The following is a 19,017-nucleotide window of genomic DNA, read 5'->3' as shown; positions in this document are numbered from 1 at the left end:
GGTTTGGTTGGAAATATACACCATGCAAGAACGTTTTGGGTTCCTAGGTGAGACGTATAATTTTTCCTTGTGTTTGTTTGCTTATCATTTCCATGCTGTTGATTTATTAAGTATACATATGTAAATTAATATATAAAAGTATATTGGGACCTATATAAGTGATTATGGTGATTTCATATTGTGTAAACGGTCTAAGCATATATACTATTTATTGTATTGTGTTTGAAGTTGTCGTGGCCTAAGGAATAAGACGTCCGGTGCATTCGTGTTGAAGCGATGCAACGGTGTTCGAATTCCAGACGGGTACCAGTTTTTCTAATGAAATACGTACTTAACAAATGTTCACGATTGACTTCTACGGTGAAGGAATAACATCATTGTAATAAAAATCAAACCCGCAAAATTATAATTTGCGTAATTACTGGTGGTAGGACCACTTGTGAGTCTGCACGGATAGGTACCACCGCCCTGCCTATTTCTGCCGTAAAGCAGTAATGCGTTGCGGTTTGAAGGGTGGGGCAATGAGCTCGTTCACCTATCTAAGCATTAAAAAAAATGTTTTTTTTTCCTTATTAATCTATTCTTAATAGTACACCGCAACATATACAAAACTGTATCTTAATATTTTGAGAATTTCTGTAAATAAATCGGTTGTCTGGAAAATATCGCTTTTAGTGATAAGGTCGCCTATTGTACAAATATGTCTACTTGTTGATTCTTTTTTAATGTTGATTGTGTTTTGGCGTGCATTAAAGTATAGTCTCTCGAGAGATCACTTTCCATGAAATTTAACATTATGGGTTTCATTTAACATTATGGCCCATTCGTAAATCGTGCTCAATAGAAGCTAATAAGCTTCAAATTGAAATAAAGTAAAATCAGCTGAATTATTCAATTAGTACCTTTTTTACTCATCGTTTCTAAAGTTGTTTTATGCATTAAAATGAAGTATTCATCCGATAATATTTTTAAACTACTACTCTAAAAACCATCGAACTTGGAGTCGTTGCGTTTCCAGAGATGTTTTTTCCACGTACCATTCGGCTCGATATTTAATTTCCCTCTACAGTGTTTCCTGAGTATTTCAAACTGGGCTTGGAAAGAGTTTGGAATGGTACACAGCGCTTGGACTAGCATGTTGAGACAAACTTGAATATTGCTCTGCTTTGGAAGGCTTAATAGATTTATTAAAATATTACAATTGACAGCCATACCGGTATAAGTTGCAAAAACAGTTATTAGTTCTGTAGTAGAAAGCTCATTCTATATAGTCTGATACAAAGGTGTTATAATTTCATTAATTTTTTCTAAAATTAATCAAAATCAACTTCACAACTACTTTTAGATTAATAAGTGGACAAGTTTATTTTTATTTTTGGTCATTGTATTTTTTTTTGATATTTTGTGTTTTGAGCCATCGACTAAATTTGACTTTTAGGCAAAGACAACACTTGTTTTATTTTTAAATTCCATTCTGCGGCCAAAATGTCGCTGATCTTGATTGTCAAGCTATTTTCTCATTGCAATGTTCCGTTCTGGCGTATAGTATGTGTGAAACACCGAAGTTTGGCGTGTGCGTTCTATTTTATTTTAGACAAGACTTGACGGCTATTTAAAAAAACTTCATGGCTCTCTACTCGATTTTGTTTTGCCATAGCTCGGAAATTTCGTAAACAACACTTACAAAACAACGCGATAATACAGTGAATATGATTGAAAATCTACATTTGAGTATGTGAAAAGCCGAGACATCGGATCAAGGTTGGATATAATTTGATCACCCTGGATACGAGATGGATGACAAGATGGAAACTGATCATAGCTATAGTGGAGAGAGCAGTAGCTCTACTGATACTTCCAGCGGGAGTTCTGAGGGCGATGAAGAAGAGATGGAGCCGGTACGGATTCTAGGACATAGTTTGGAGCTACCTCAGGAACTATGCGAAGACTATTCACTATTCAAAGAGTTTTTTTCTACGAAAACTTGGGAATCTTTAGATGAAAAACACAAAGAACATTTAATGAAATTTTTACCAAAATTCACGGAACATCAAGAAGAGGAAACAACAAAAACTATAGAAATGCTTTTTCATCATGAACCTTTTCATTTCCAATCACCTTTCAGCACTTTCTATAATAATTTAAGGCAAGGAAATTACAGACCTGATATAGCCAAAATGAAGAAATTTCTTAAAAAAGCAAGGGCTAAACAGCAGAGGCATAGGGTAATCGATACTTAAAGTAATGTTAAACAAAAATAGACGAATATGTCAATTCATATTAATGTGTTCAATTTCAGATAAAATCCTATTATGCCAAGTTATTACCTGAAGTTTTGCTATCACGAGAGAGGTTATTAGCAGCAGTTAAAGCAGCTCCACCTGGCCCAGCACCTAGAATTCCTTCATTGCCGCCAAAATCATCATCAAAAAATAATTTCAAACCGTTGTACTTGAGAGCCAAGCAAAGATATTTTGAAGAGCTTGCAGCTATTAGAAGTGAAGTAGGGGGTGATGAATCTGATGATGAGAACTACCCTGATGGACCTCCAGAACAGTTTGTAAAGAAAAAGAAAGGAAATAATGTTACAGTAAGTCAAGTCAACCTTCTATATTAATCAAAATACTATTGTTTATGACAAAATAATTGTTGCTAAATTGAGATAAAAATAGCAGTAAATTTAATGGCTATTTATACATTCAAATTATTATTTTCTTAATTGTATTAAGCTCTGCAATATCTCAAACTCTCTTGAGAAGGGGAAGATCATGTATTAGATTAATCAAAGCTTTATTTAACTATTGTCCGAAAATTTCTGAGAATTATTAGATTAGTTAATTTTTTTATTATTAATGACTTGTTTTGCATAATTTTCCCATTTATAGTTAAGAATAGACATTTAAATGTGAATGTTTTATACTTTATATACTTAGAATGCTGATGGGAATATTTCTGGTACTCTTGCTGGTTCTGAACAAACACTTCCAACGTCACTTGAATGTTTGAAAAATGTCCTAATAGCACACAGATCAAGAAGACAGTATAGAGAAGTAAGTCTAAATGTAAATTTCCATACTAAAAATAAATTTAATTAACGATTAATGGCTGCCTATTAAAGGTAGGTTTTATTTAATATTTTCTTTTCCTTGTTTGACTGCATTTGTGAATACTTAAATTATTTTTCATATAATAATATGATGTACTATTTTTTTTATTAAAATACTTTTTTTACTTTTATTTGTTAAATCATTAGTTCAAGATGTAGCAAGAAATTCATATTGATTGGTGGACATTTAAATATTGTTTTAGAATCATCCAGAGTTAAACATAAATGGGATAACATTAGAAGATATAAAACAACGAGTGGCACTTGTAAATGGTGCAAAAAAACTAATGTTTGGAGGACCAAAGATTGCATCTCCAATCCAAAAAATTAAAAAAGCTCCTAAAAAAGATGCAGTAGTAAAAAAAATGCTGGAGAATAAAATATCAAAGAAATGCAAAGAAGAAACTGAGAATCCTGACATCAAACCTTTGCTTCAAAACATAAAAATCAAAGTTGAAAAAGAAGGTAGTGACTCTGAAAGCTCATTTTTAGAAAATGTGATGAGTCCTAAGCAAATGAAGAAACACATGGAACAAGTTGAAATCAAACAGGAAATAGGAGCAGAGTGAGTCTTAAATTATTATTTTTACCAAAATTGGTGAAAAGTTTACTAAAGATAAAATAAAACGTTGTTGCATTTTCAGACCAAATTATGATGATCAGTTTGATGCATTAATAAAGCAAGAACCACCAGATTCCATGCCCATTTCAAATATTTCTAAAATTGACCAACCAATTCCCATTAAACTTGAAGACTTGGATGGCATAGGTAAGACTAATAAAGTGGTTTAATCTAAAAATAAACGAAAGGCAAACATCTTAAAATAACTGAACCAAATAAAACAAATTCAAATTAAATTAGCATGATACTATCAAATTAAATATTTGTTGAATAATATACCCTCTGCTTCTTTTTAATTAAATTACTTACTAAATAAGATATTGAAAAGAGGTTTATGAATATACAAAAATAATTGTTATAAATATATATTACATACAGATATGATGGCCCTACCAATAGAGTTAGCTGACGACACTGGAGAAGTTATTAAAGCGAAGTGTAAAGATAGGGACGAGCTTCTGGATGTGGATGAATCTTTAACTGAAACAACTCACGCTAACTTCCTGTCGCTTGTTCGAGCTTTGTTTCCGGCGAGGGCGGCTCACCGGGCCTCGAAACAACAGCTACATGCAAGATGCGCTGCTGTTATGCGCTCGCCCATAGCGCCTCTTAACACTTGGTATAACTGTGAGTATGTGTCGAGGTTTGTAAGAACTAAATTATATTTGCTTTAATGTGGACTAGCTGATAAACCTCATAGTTCTTGATTTTGTTGGTTCCTTAAATAGGGATGTCATAATATCTAAGTACATTTCTATGCTTATAGCATGCGACGATTGGTGTGCAGAATTAGATTCGGCTTTGGACTTTTTGGCCGGGGAAAGAGGTCCCCATCCTGATGACTTTGTACCATACTTGCAGTACATGCCAGAAAATCAGGTAAATTATTGAATAGTACATATTTATTGAATGTTGAGCTCAAATTTTCAATGACAAAATTTTAAGTATCTATAATGTAGAAAGCTACAAAATTCTATTTAATCACTCAGATGTACCAGTGGATTGGTGCCGGTCGGGATTGTGATGCAATTCTCGGTCGCCTCTGTGAACGGTGGCTTCGAGCTGCTGACGAGCCTTCCTTTATTGCTGAAGCACCGCCCCCAAGGTAATTATTTACTACAAGAAATTTTCTATGTTTTTTTTTTATTTAGCTTAGTTGGGTGGACGAGCTCACAGCCCACCTGTTGTTAAGTGGTCACTGGAACCCATAGACATCTCCAACGTAAATGCCGCCGCCCACCTTGAGATATGAGTTCTAAACTCTTAGTATATTACAATGGTTACCCCACCCTTCAAACCGAAACGTATTGTTGCTTCACGGCAGAAATAGGCGGGGTGGTGGTCACAAGACGTCCTACCACCAGTAATTACGCAAATTATAATTTTGCAGGCTTGATTTTTATTACACGATGTTATTCCTTCACCTTGGAAGTCAATCGTGAACATTAGTTAAGTACGTATTTCATTAGAAAAATTGGTACCCGCCTGCGAGACTTGAACACCGGTGCATCGCTTCAACACGAATGCACCGGACGTCTTATCCTTTAGGCCAAGACTTCATGTTTTATTCTTATATGCTACAATGAAACAACTTTTATTTCTATCTGTGAATGTCTCCATGTTTGGGTAAATGCGCGTCAACTACATCAGTTGTGTTTTATCTGTCATGTTAGATATCCAACGTCGTGGATGATGCGAACACCGACTAGCTTTGAAGTAGCGGAATTCAGAGCGCAGGAACGACGGAGATTTTCATCGGCAGGAAAACCATTTACGTACATTCAACATGGGTATGTAGTCATTGTAATATCCTAATTATAAGCCACATTGCAGAAATTGGTCACATTTCTCAGGCTATAATACTACTTGTATTTTTAAAATTCTCTTTAAGAAACGAACAGTTTGTCGTATACTTTATGAATATTATAAAATTATTTTATGACATTTAAAATTTATTTCAATATTTTATTATTCATGATTGTTTTGCTTAAAACATTTAAGTATTATAGTAGGCCAAATATAATTTATAAAATTGACTTTGGTGTTCACACTAGAATATTGTTATACACAAAATTAACAACTACTATTGCTACCTATCCTATTTGAAAGCCTATTTTTTATTTGGAGTCTATCTAAAGTATTTGTTTTTTTTTGTCTAAATGGTACTTATGCATACATAAACTATATAAATTAGTAACATTATTTTGTTTGTCTCTCTGCCTACAACCACTAATCGCAGGTCCTAATTTTTTTCTTTGACGACTGTCATAACTTTCAATACCTTAAGCAGGATTTTTGTAGGTTTGCAACATTAGCTATATTACTTGAGCTAGGAACTTTGAGATTAGGTATTAGAGAGTTAGGTTAGGTGACAAATGGGGTCAGATTGTTATCACAATAGCAAGACAAACAAATATATCTATAGACATGTTATGTATATTTGATATTAATAGTGGTATTCGAAATTAATTAATTCAAATTATAAATTTAAACAATATTATGGTTCTATTATCAAAGACTATTTATATTTCTATAATACAGATTTCGTCAAGACTATACTTAATCTATTCTCAATTTGACCACAAACTATAATCAATAAGAAAAGATTGACAATAAACAAATAGTATGCATGCGTGTGTGTCAAATACATGGTAGTTTGTGTAATGTATTTTTTATTGATTTAATTAAATAATAATAAAATATATATATTAATATTCTGGACTCTGTCTCTATATTTTCTATAATAGTGGGAAATGTCATACTACTCCGTTCCGCGCGATTTACGTAAAAAGGGGTTACAAAGATTTTGCTTTACGTATTCATATATGGGTTTATATGGCATTTGCGCCATGTTTTAATTTTAGACTTATCTTTCTCATACATGATCGAAAAAACACTTAATTGAAGGCTTTCGCTAGAAAATCCGCACATTACCCATCGTGTTTAAGCGGTGTTTTGTGACAGGTGACTATAGTTACCAATAGTAGCGAAAGGGTTAAACATAAACAACACTATAAGATCAGCCAACACTGAATACTAAAACCCTCAGACACAGCCCACTGAGTTTCTCGCCGGATCTTCTCAGTGGGTCGCGTTTCCGATTCGGTGGTAGATTCTGCGAAGCACGGTTCTTGCTAGGGTTCGTGTTGGCAACGTCGTCATGTTTGAGTCCCGTGAGCTCACCTACTGGTTAAGGTTACGCTGAAATAGCCTCTCAAGGCTCTCAGCTTAGGTAGGAAAAAAAAAGAATACTAAGTGGTTACAAGAGCAAATAGATAGATGACGTTTCCTGTCCAGATACCGGTCAGTGGTGGGTCCGTGTGCTCGGTCGTGGTGGATGGGCGCGACGGGCGCGGCGTTGCTCCGCGCGGAACGCCCCCGCCCCGCCGCCTTCCCCGCGCTCGTCCGCGACGCACTCGCGCGCCTCCCCAACGGCGAGGGCACCAGACATCACGTCCTCATCTTGCTCAAGTCCGTATCCCACACCGCACTATATCTTCTCTTATACCAGACAACATGCAACGTAAAGCGAATTGAAAATCGTTAATTAACACTAATCATATCAACACCTTACTGGTACCTATTTCTACCATAGCGGGTAGATAACGATATACGACAAGTGTTACTCAAATAAACAAACAAAACAAAAAAAAAAGTACAATATCTGTAGATTAATTGGTAAGCAAAAGTCATGAAGTCAAATGTCCAAAAGCAAATGATACGTGTATTGTCAATGCAAAATTTCAAAATGGGTCATTTGACCCGTTACGTTATGTTTAGTGTTAAGAGATTTATGCATATTATGATGGACATAATAACAATTTTTTTCAAAGATTTTAGAAATTGGTAACGAAACCTTTAAGCTAAGTCTTATTTCTTCTTATATTGTGTTATATTAAAAATGATATGAAGTGAAATGAGCTGAAGTTGATTAATTTGAGATCAATCGAGACGAAATTAAATGAAGTGAGATGAGATGAGATGAAATAAAGTCTAAGTAAAATGATGATAATTTACTGAGTCTTTCAGTAGATTTTTCGAATGAAACCGAAAACCCACGCTTTGAAGCCACGTATTCCCTCATTTGTGTACTTGTGCCAAACGGTTAATAAACTATTGTTATTAGACATTTAACCCCGAAGAAACACTAATTTAACAAAATAAGAGCAATTCACAGAACATAAATGCTCGCGTTCCCGCCAAAAGGAGAATTACGGTTAAGACAGGGCAAAAGGCACAGTTTTATAATTCTACAGCCAGTTAACGCCTCGGAATAATACGACCTACTTTATTAAATAAGCTACATATAGCCATATAGCAATAATAACAACCCATTTTTATATTAATAAGATAAAATCAGAGCTTTTACACTATAATTACAAAAAAATCATAGTTTAATAGCATTGAAGCTGTATAATATGGCTATTAACTAGATTGCTGAAAGTATTAAATTATTTAAGCAAGTGGACAGTTTCTAATCTGAAAAAGGGCTCGTGTCGGTGTCTGTCATTTATATTTATTCAAAATTAACTCGTTTTCATGTAAAAAGCGATTGCTCATTTCATTAGAAACAGCTGCATACGAGCGTGCGTTATATTGTTTTAAATTATTTTCTGTAGGATGTCACAGTGGATAGCACCTTGTAGTGATCAAGCTCTGTTAAGTGCAGTTTCGGCAGCGTTAGACAAGTTAAATTCTATAAAAAGGGATCCAATCGTGAAGTATGACCAGCGCACTGCTACCTGGACATATTTGCATAGGAATAGGTGAGTGTTAAAAAAATATACCAATATATTATGTGTACAACCTTAAATAAATTATGAATTTGTTTATATCGAATAAATAACTTGATGTGTTTGTAAAATGAAAATTTCGATTGTAATTCGTTAAAGTTAATAACAATTTAAAAAAATTTAAAAAATTTAATTGAAAAGTTGTTAAAAAAATTTTTATTTTCAATTGTATATCATTTAAAAAAATGGTATGATAAATAAGATTTTAAATAAATACAGTAGAACGATAATAATACATAATAATAATTAATACATTACACATAGTCAAAGATTTGTTTATATATTTTAGCATCAAAAGTACTTGCATTAAAGTTTGTGTTCAATAATAAATAATAATAATAAATAAATATTTACTAACAATCACGCCACGTTAACTGGTCCCGTGCTAAGTTCCTAAAGAACTTGTATTACAGGTACCAGATAACGGAAATAAATGTATGATTTTTATTATACACATACATATATTTAATAAACATCCATAACCCTGGAACAGAAATTTTATATTTATCATACAAATATCTTCTCTTGGCGGGATTCGAACCCGCGACCCCCTTGTGTAGTGACCATGTCACTTACCACTACACCAGACGGCCAAATGAATGTCAATGGTTTAATGAACAAAACACACACATACACAATATTAAACACATTTAATATATTTCAGAACGGAAGAAGACTGGTTGAAATTGAGCGGTCGAGGTAAGAAGTTTGGTGCCACGTCCTTCCCCTCCCTGCCGGCGCCGCTCACCCCGCCCCCCGTCAGACTGCAGACGCCGGCCAAGGAACGCCCTCTGTCTCCTCCGCGAGGGGTACGATACTAAAAATTTATCTACTGATTATATAAAAGTGTTGTCACTATACATTATCACAGGTTTTTACAAAAGATTCAATAGAGGCTCTCTAGATTCTGAAACGCCAACAACACCAATATTACCTAATACTTACATGGAGGAAATAAAATTAATTTACTAAGTTAAACATATTTATTATTTAAGTAATTTCATACGTTATGAACTTTATGAATCAAGGATCAAAACAAATATGCTGTAGTTGAATGACGGGCTCGACCGAAAATTTAATTAGGACTTATGATAAAAAAGGTGAAACAAATAGTAAAATTTTAAATTAAATCCATCATGAATTCTTCGTTGTAATAATAGTGATACTAATTGTGTCAAGGATCGTCAGTATTACCGAATTGTCTTATTTGTAACAAAAATCTAATTAAATTGACAGGACTTTAACTAAAATACTATTTTAAGAGAACAGTTAAGGATAATCTTATCTTATACCTTTAAACGAGTAATTCTTGTATATAGGTATATATATAATCTGAATCTCGGAAACGGCTCCAACGATTTTCATAAAATTAAAGTATACAGGGGATTTCGGGGGCGATAAATCGATCTAACTATGATTTATTTTCAGAAAATGTTGTTTTATTCGTGTTTTCCCGACATCTATTGGCGAATAATTATACTGTTTTTCTTAATTGAGGGCAACTAACCGCTTTAAAGACACAACAAGATGGCGTTATCAAAAATAAAAAAACTTCATCATCTTCTAGTCATCATCTAGTAACAATTTATTTCAGGTCGAATTAGAAGTGGCGAACGTGGAGGAAGTAATCGAAGCGTCTGACAGCGACGTGGACGTTGACGACACCAGCACGTCGGTGCCGCACCTCTCCTCGGCGCAGCTCCTCATGCAGGCGACGCAACTCCACAAGCCGACACTCGCGCTCTCCAACAAACCCAAAGGGAAACTGATCGCCGCAGCGTCTCCTAAATCCAAACCTCAAATAACGAAGCTTCCGTCCAATAAGCAGACCAATAAACAGGCCACCCTGATGACGCAATCCGTGAAACAAGCCAGCTTGATGGCGGCGACCATGAAGCAAGTAATGACGCAAGCGAAAGTCGCACAAGTGAAGTCCCAACAGACTCCTAAAGTCAGCGTTAGTCCTCCGACGCCCAAACAAACCAACCCTCAGACGAAAACAATCATTAATTCGGTGGCAAAACAGAATGCGACACAGGTCAAAACTGTTTGTCTGCCGAAAACAGATTTGAAACCTACGCCGAAACAGACGAAGGTCGCGCTCGTGAAGACCTCTGCCAGTCAAGCTGCGACCCCCGCAACCTCCTTGGGTCTGGCTTCCAGTCAGATATCGAAGTCCTTGCCTTCGCTTATTGTGACGCCTCAGAAGTCACCGCTCATGAAGCAGAGGCTGTTGCAGAGGACCGACACTTCACCGGCCATTGTAAGTGTTTTTGTTTGTACTTTTTAAACATATAAATAAGTGTATATAAGAACGTTTCATGAAGAAAAAACTATTTGCCTGTAGTATACAGAAACTAAAGTGAGATCTAACCATATCCGATCCTGTAGACCGAATGGTAAACAGTCGACGTCGCCCAAAGCACGTCATTACGGATCCTCCTGATCCATTAATTGTGTTTTTAGGTACCACAAGCACCGGTCACCGTCCTCGTCTAACCCGTCGCTTTCGACGAAGGGCTCGACGAGCGAATTAACCCATAGACACAGCCCACTGAGTTTCTCGCCGGATCTTCTCAGTGGGTCGCGTTTCCGATCCGGTGGTAGATTCTGCGAAGCACGGCTCTTGCTAGGGTCAGTGTTAGCGCCACTCCGGTTTGAGCCCGGTGAGCTTACCTACACGTTAGGGCGAAGCTGATATAGCCTCTCAAGGCTATCAGCATAGGTAGGAAAAAAAAGAGATCTAACTTAAAAACAATGCATAATAAAAACAGTGTTTTATAACAAACAATAAGCTTATAAAATATTCGTTCCCTAGGTGACTATGGCTAGCCAAAAAACACCTCCAACGACTGTGACTTTGATACATCCCACCACTGAAACAACGGGCCCTCAAAGCGTAACAAAGGTTTGTTTCAATGACACTAATAAATTAAAATAATGGGTTTTAAAATAGATTGTTTCTAGGCATCCGCTATTTAAGAAATGCTCACTTTTGGGCAATGTTCTTGTTATGGTGCTATTACGAATTAAGATTCAGAACACAAAACTGCACCGAAATAATAATTATTATTTAATTTAATTATTAAATTTCATTATTAGGTAGACTGTATCACGATTCTCTTTTTCGCCTCGCTTTATGGTCGTGTCAACTGTGTCTATAATTTTCGAGAACATTCTCCATAGAACTAGAATATTCGAGAATGTTCTGGCCTCATAACGACGATCGATTGTTTTTATGGCCTATTCGAGACCTTTCTAGATGGTTCGATGTCCGTTTTTTCTATATAACGACATACATATGGTGTTCAGTAAATGCATAACAACATTGTCGAGGTGGGGTACGAGACGTTTCAACAAAAACTCAGCGTTTTCCAAGATTTTAACGATAATAATAATTTATTAAATAAATGCAAAGGGCGGCGGGTACTCTGCAGTGGTCACTAAAATATTTCTATAGAAAGTATTTTATTTGCAGGTTGGTCAAGGGACTCGTTCATTGTTAATAAAACCGTCGGCTGTACAAACTACTGTAACGGCGTCTACTACCATACCTTCGACACAGGTTAGTTTAAATAATTGGCTTTGAATAAAAAGGTAATTTTTAAATTTATTTTTAATCTTGCTAAATCGTTTTTCTTGAAGGTGACACCTATACAACGACGTGGCATCGTAAGAGTGCTCAGTCCTGCAACACCTTCCTCGGGGAAGTCACTGATATCGCCAAGAGCTCTCATGCAAACTGGTGCGTATATATGTATATATTTTTTTAAATATTGTACAGGTGCTTAGAAGTAATTTTTATAGAGTTTATTATTTTTTATAGGCACTACAACTGCAAAGAAACGCACAATTATATCCACAACCGCTTCTGTCACGACTGTTGCTCAGGTACTTATTCTTTGCTAATGCATATTATATAATTGAATTGGGTCCCGCAGATGAGATTTAAAAATAAGAATTATAAATTTAAGAAGAATTATATTTTAGAAGTCTATTTATTAGAAACGCCTATGCTTTATGATGTGGAATTAAAAAAATATTTCGAAAATACAAGCTTCTAAACTGCATGTGCCTTTATTTTAAGACAAGCGACTTGTATGTTAAGAAAAACATAGAAAATATAAAATTTGTGATAAAATCACATAACTTATGCATTGTAATAATTCTAATAATCGTTATGTAAAATTATAAACATAAGAATCTATTGAAATATTTATTTTAAAATTTCATCACTTTGCGCTTGCATCAGCATACGTAGGGTCCGTCATGATGATTGAAATCGGACCAGCCACAATCTAGAAAGGTCTTGACATTTAATATTTTCAATTAACAGAGCGCAGAAAGCAAAAGCACAGTATCGAGCAGTACTCCCACCACTGTGACGTCATCTGTGGCTACGAGAACCATCCAGCTGGCGGGCGGTCGCACCGTGCAGCTGGCCGCCAACCAGACGGTGCACCTGCCCGGCGGACAGGCCGTGCAGCTCAGCTCCGGGCATACCTTGCAGTTGTCGTCGCTGCAGCTGCCCATGCACAGCGTCCGTCTGCCGAGCGGACAGACGGTCCAGCTGGCCTCGCCGCAGACGATGCAGGCGGTCAGAGTATCGAACGCTGCTGTGAAAACGTCCACTGTTCGATCTCAGCAATCCGCATCCGTTGTCAAGAATCTACAAACGTCGCAGTCTACTGTCCAGATCCCGGTGTCTACCGTGCAACTGGCCGGCCAGACCGTCCAGATCGCGGGACAGACGGTCCAGTTGGCCGGCCAGAGCGTGCAACTCACCGGACACACGGTCAAGCTGCCCAGCGGACAGAGTGTTCAAGTGGCCAGCCAGAGCGTGTTGCCGTCGCAGAGCGTCCAGCTGCCGAGCGGTCAGACCGTCCAGCTGACCGGTGGCAACGTTCAAACTTTACAACTGACCGGTTCGAATGTCCAGAACTCACAAATTTCAAGCGGACAAAGCGTGCAGTTGAGTTCTCAAACAGTGCAGTTAGGAGGACAGACCGTGCAGCTGCCCGGCGGACAAACGTTACAGCTCTCCGCCGGCCAGACGGTGCAGCTATCCAGCGGACAAACCCTGCAGTTGGCCAGTGGACAAACCGTGCATTTAGCAAATCAAGGAACAAAGTCAGTTGCACAAGTCATCCGCAGTCAAGCGGCTACCGACAAAGCAACTTCCGCGCAACCGATAGTGGCGAAATTACTCACCAACGCTCAGGTAAGCACGGCACGGTAACTTCTCAAGGGGCCTTGAATAACTGAATTCCAGTTATTGAGGTTTAAAAATCGTAAATATTGTAATATTGGACATTATCATACAGACGCAAAATGAATGTTGAGTAGCATTTTGAGCAATTTTAACCAAAAGGTTGTTTGTTTATTTATAGTAATTCAATAATATAAAGATGATACCTATTCTCGTGTAACCGCTTAGTATTCAGTGTTTACTGATCTTATAGTGGTGTTTATGTTTAATCCTTTCGCTACTGTCGGTGACTATAGTCACCCGCCACAAAACACCGCCTATACACGATGGGGGATGTGCGGAATTTCAGCATGGAGCCTCGTTTCTTGCGGAATACTTTGCAGCATGGCCTGTCCTAGCGAAAGGGTCCAAATAAATGTTTATTCGATGGTGCATGAGAAAGATAAGTCCAAAATTAAAACATGGCGCAAATGCAGGGATGGATTTATGCCTAACTCGTGAGGCCCGGGTCTAGGGTGGTATGATTTGAATGGCGGCAAATTTTTTGAAATGCCAAAATTCCTGAGACGAATAAAAGTAACAACAAAGATCAGTTTGATTTAAAAAAAAAAAATAGTTATTTAAAATTTAAAATAAGTGGTTACTGTCGTCCATGGACTTCAGCAATGTCAGAGGTAGAGTCAAGCTGCTGCCTAAGGAAAGTGAACGTTGTACGTTTTATTGGTGTATTCCAGGGACAAATGGTGTCGGTGGAGGGCGGCGTGCGCGGCGGCGTGCGCGTGCTGGCGCCGGCCGCGCGCCTCGCTCGCCCGCTGCTACTCACGGCCGCCAAACCACTGCACAACATCATTCTGCAGGTCGGTTATCTTTTTTTTTACCTATGCTGATTGAAGTATTCCAGTGTGCTTAGTGCGAGTTCTTGAACGCTCTCGATAGTGTAACAGTTAATTCAAATTTGTATGGAGTTGGAACATTTGTCTACGTTTGCCGCTAGGGGCACTGTTCCAACTCTATACATAGGAGATTGCCCATTCTTGGTTTCGTGTTGTGCTACGATCAAATATATATTACAAATTAAGTTTTTATTTTTAACAATTTCCTCAAAACTATTAAGTTATAACTTCGCCGGGTATAGAAGATTAAAATAATTAGTAACTTTAAAACTTCTAACCTTACAAATTTCACCCTGATGAAACATTAAAATCATTAAATAGACAAAATAAAACAATTCACACAGCTTCGCTCCTTGCGTTCCCACCAAAAAGTCTGTCAAATGTCAATCTCAAACCTCAGTGTTGACAGTCACATTATGTTTAGATTTCTAAATTATAAATGACTAATATTTTGCCAATTGAATTGACTAATTTAATTTTATGTCAATTGATTAATGTTCCAAATTCTTTTCATTTCATTTCACTTCGTATTAACATTTTTCACAAAAAAAATTATAAAATATTAAGTTGTATGGTATGATACTTTTGCCTTTCTAGAGCGAACTAGAGATATATATTTTTTTATAAATGAATAAGCATATTAAACCCTACAAAATGAGGTAAGTTATATGAGAGTACAACTTGAAACCAAATTTCATACTGCAATGGGCATTCTCCTTTGAGTTAACCTTCACGCGATCGAGAAGTTAAAAAACTCTCATTAAGCACACTGGTCTCGTTTATTCAATAAATAAAAGATAAATATTTCCAATTCCTTTTGCTTAAATACTCTAAAAATAACAATAATTAAGTAAAATGAGTAACCTAACTTCCAGCAAAGCGATGGCGCCCGCGTGCCCTCAAGCGGAGGCTCTTCGTCGCCACAGACCTTGGTACTCAGCAACCTTGGTAAGTGATTAGTTTGTTGTCGTCTCTCAAATTGATGTCTGTGTACCTATCCTCTTGTTGTTTATTTTTTGTTTAACGTTATTTTCTATACTTAGGAGCTCAAACAGTCTCAACGCCAACCACCACCGCGCCGGTGTTAAAATTACAGCAGGTAACGGATGTATTACTAAGAAATAAAACGCAAATTTTAGTGCTGCAATCAATCAGTACGTTATCGGGGGGTATTGTTTTCATTCATGTTTACGATATACATTGCCGATATATGCTCCTGATAGGGCCCTAGAATCTCATTTATTAGCATCTCTCATTTAATCTAACGTATTGTATTACAAGTACATTTCTTGTTTTGGTTCCATTGCTGTGTCACTACATGCAAATTTTTTTTTTAAATCAACCGTTTTTTACTTTTCGCCATATTTGTATGTTGAAATGTGTAGTTGAAGTTTTCTAGTTGTGAATGCGAACTTCGGACGTGACGGTAATCGTTTCGTAATTTTTTAGGTGAATCCATTACAACAAGTTAAACTCGGGCAGGGGATTAAAATTCAACAGGTGATTTTTGAAAGTTTGCATGCCTCCAAGTGTAAGAGAGGACGTTTGTCTAGTTTGCGAAGGTTTAATGCATGCGATTGTTAACAACTAGAGGTATCATATTACGGTGCACGGTTTGATTTCGAGACGCGTTCGGCGTGCTTAGTGCGACGTTTTTAACGTTTTCGATAGCGTAAAAGCTGGCTCATGTTTGTATGGAATGGGATCGTTTGTGTACGTTTGCCGCTAGGGGCGCTGTTCCAACTGCATACAAAATTGAGTTAACTTTTACGCTATCGAGAACGTTAAGAAACTCGCACTAAGCACACGGTTCTGAGACGAACACGCTTACATCTAACACTGGTAATGCTTACATACAAATACGTTCATAAATTACACCACGAACTGTGGATCTCGTGTGGTGGACTAATATTTGAAAAAAAATAAAAAAAATGGGAAATTAAAAAAAGAAACATACTGTATAATAAACTAATGAATGTTTTTAGGTGCTCATTGACAAAAAAACAACAGATACGTATATCGTAAATAATTAGTAACTGATCTGGTAACTGAACCTACCTGACGCTGCAGAAGTGTTTGAGAGCATGTGTTATCGTCATATTAATTAAATAAAATATTTAAAAAAAACATACAGGAGATGTACACGAGTTCATATTATTATACTTTGTCATAAAAATTTTAGCCAGTAGATTCGTATAATTTTCATACCATTTACATTGTATTAAAACATTCGCACAACACCCTTTACACTGACGAGTTAACGGAAATCAATTTTTATAGTTTCGTAGGCTGAGACACATAACACTAGTTTTGAAAGCGCTTTTATCCCACGTTTGTCATTTTAACAGTTCGTTTTTTTTTTTTGGTTCCTATAATGGACAAAGACGTCGGCTTCGATTGACGTGAATACAAATTCGAAATAAAAAGTGTTTTCGATCGCGTCTTAAAATGACTAGGGAATTCTTGAGAATGCTAAAGCGTAGTTTGGTTTTCCAGGCGGGAACGAACGCGACAGTAGCGACATCTAGCGGCGTCCGCAGCGTCGTGATGGACGGACAACAGCTGAAGCTGGTCGGCGGGCGACACGTGCTCGCGCGGATCCTACGGCCGGCGCATCAGCCCCCGTAACCGGCTTCACAACCTCTGAAGTCATGCTCTGAAGGTCGAATATTACGCTATGTACAAATTCAGCTTTTACCGATACGTGTGAGTCTGTATAGAAAGTTATGTCTCACACAAACTGACTAAAGTTGATGCGTTTCTGCGGCCCTTTGGCTCTGACGATGAATGAGTGCATAATAACAAAAAAATCGGATCATTCTTAAAATTTTACATCTGTGAATGTATTGTGATTGTTACAGTTTTATTAAAAAAAAAAATGTTGCCCTTGTAGGCAGACGAGCATACGGCCCACCTGATGGTGAGTGGTTACCGTCGCCCATGGACTTCAGCAATGCCAGGGGCAGAGCCAAGCCGCTGCCTACCTGAATTGTCGACAATTGGATATGCAGTGTTCGCCGCCACTTTGAGACATTAGTGATGCCGATTTTTATAAAGATAAGGTTAATTAAAAAATAATAATACACCAAACATAAATTTCATAACAATGTACAGATTACGTAACAAGAACTACTCTCGTACAATTAAGATGTCGTTTTGTGAGACGAAGAAACGATTTATTTATATTTATATATAGTATAGTTATTCAATCGAACAGTATTTTATAAATTTATTTGTAAACCGTACAAATAAGTTTTCGTTCATTACGAATGTCGTTACATTAAATTGAATAACTTATTTAACGTTCTTTAATTATAATTTCACTTGATTTAATATTTAGGTGTATTAGGTTAGATTTGTACAGATTTACAACGGGCGTACCTGTGTGAATGTTTTACACACTGTTGAAAAGCAATAACGTTTTTTATATATTATATTATACACACTATGTAAATATTTTCGATAAGTTTTTACCGACCGTAGTGTAATGATAAAAACCGCTTTTATTTACTGATTACGGTTTATTGTATATTAATGATAAATAAAAAAAGGTAGTAGCGTAATTTTTACAAGTCTTAAAAGGTTTGACATAGGCAATGCTGATATGTTAAGATCTGTAAAATGTATTCGTTTGATTGTTAATAAATATCTTTTTTTTTTTGTTTGTTAAATGTGTACGGATGTTATTTTTCGTTTCGGTGTGTAAATAATGTTCTATAAGTTCTGTTAGTTCGATCCCACTATAATATTTTCGAATATAAGTCAATTGCTTATGTAAAATTCGTTTTATTTGGTTAGAAGAGAATTCAATAAAGAGCTATTATGGCTCTATTGGAGTTGTTCGGTTAAATCTACGATCATTTTAAAATGAGAGTTATATTTATTACCGTATTGGGTATTGTGATTTAAAAACTTCTTAAATTACGCGCTTGATGAAGACGAATATGCTTCGTTATGTATTAGTCACGTCGGGGTCACCAGTTTGGGATACTTAACGACAAAGGGAAGATCTTCCACCGAGCGGGTGATATTTTGCTCGGTAGACCGCCGGTCCGTATGTTGTTGTTCGGACCTTGTATATATGCGCTTTATCTTGATAATGTCGTAAGCGAGCTTCAGGCATCTGTCAAATATCTTGCGTTGTATGATGGCTACCCGCCACACACCCGGCGACTTGTGTTGACATCGACTATACCGTAACAGTATTTGGGTAAACTTCTGCGAATAATTGTTTGGCTAACTAATACCACGCAAATTTGCTGTTTCCAGCAGAGCCCTAAGAACTGAATATATTGTTTCCTTCTAAGAGTTTTCCCGCACATATGTGATGCTTCCATAATTATATCGTTGGTATAGTGTTGTCGTACAGCTGTTCAGTGTTTTCTATTAAGCTA

General features: G+C 36.7%; 1 protein-coding gene across 3 annotated transcripts; it reads left to right on the top strand.

Annotated features, from left to right (window-relative positions):
* The first annotated feature begins 1,469 nt into the window (after window positions 1-1,469).
* Window positions 1,470-18,403, top strand: LOC114251705 (uncharacterized). Of its 3 annotated transcripts, XM_089734864.1 has the most exons (23): window positions 1,470-2,225; window positions 2,300-2,590; window positions 2,934-3,050; window positions 3,310-3,671; window positions 3,751-3,875; window positions 4,107-4,355; window positions 4,495-4,607; window positions 4,718-4,833; window positions 5,402-5,518; window positions 7,026-7,199; window positions 8,348-8,494; window positions 9,186-9,330; window positions 10,116-10,784; window positions 11,340-11,429; window positions 12,000-12,086; window positions 12,167-12,266; window positions 12,348-12,412; window positions 12,858-13,742; window positions 14,465-14,587; window positions 15,499-15,571; window positions 15,667-15,722; window positions 16,073-16,123; window positions 17,120-18,403. In XM_089734864.1, exons 1-23 carry the CDS (start codon window positions 1,794-1,796, stop codon window positions 17,249-17,251), a joined length of 4,719 nt encoding a protein of 1,572 aa, XP_089590990.1. In that variant the 5' UTR covers window positions 1,470-1,793; the 3' UTR covers window positions 17,252-18,403. The 3 variants fall into 3 exon arrangements, with proteins under 3 accessions (XP_089590990.1, XP_089590991.1, XP_089590992.1); XM_089734865.1 differs by lacking the exon at window positions 16,073-16,123; XM_089734866.1 differs by lacking the exons at window positions 15,667-15,722; window positions 16,073-16,123.
* The last annotated feature ends 614 nt before the right edge of the window (window positions 18,404-19,017 follow it).

This window comes from Bombyx mandarina, chromosome 18 (assembly GCF_030267445.1).
Source record: "Bombyx mandarina strain Sakado chromosome 18, ASM3026744v2".
Lineage (NCBI taxonomy): Eukaryota > Metazoa > Arthropoda > Insecta > Lepidoptera > Bombycidae > Bombyx > Bombyx mandarina.
The sequence above is the reverse complement of the archived record's forward strand: the minus strand, read 5'-3'. Positions and strand labels throughout refer to the sequence as shown.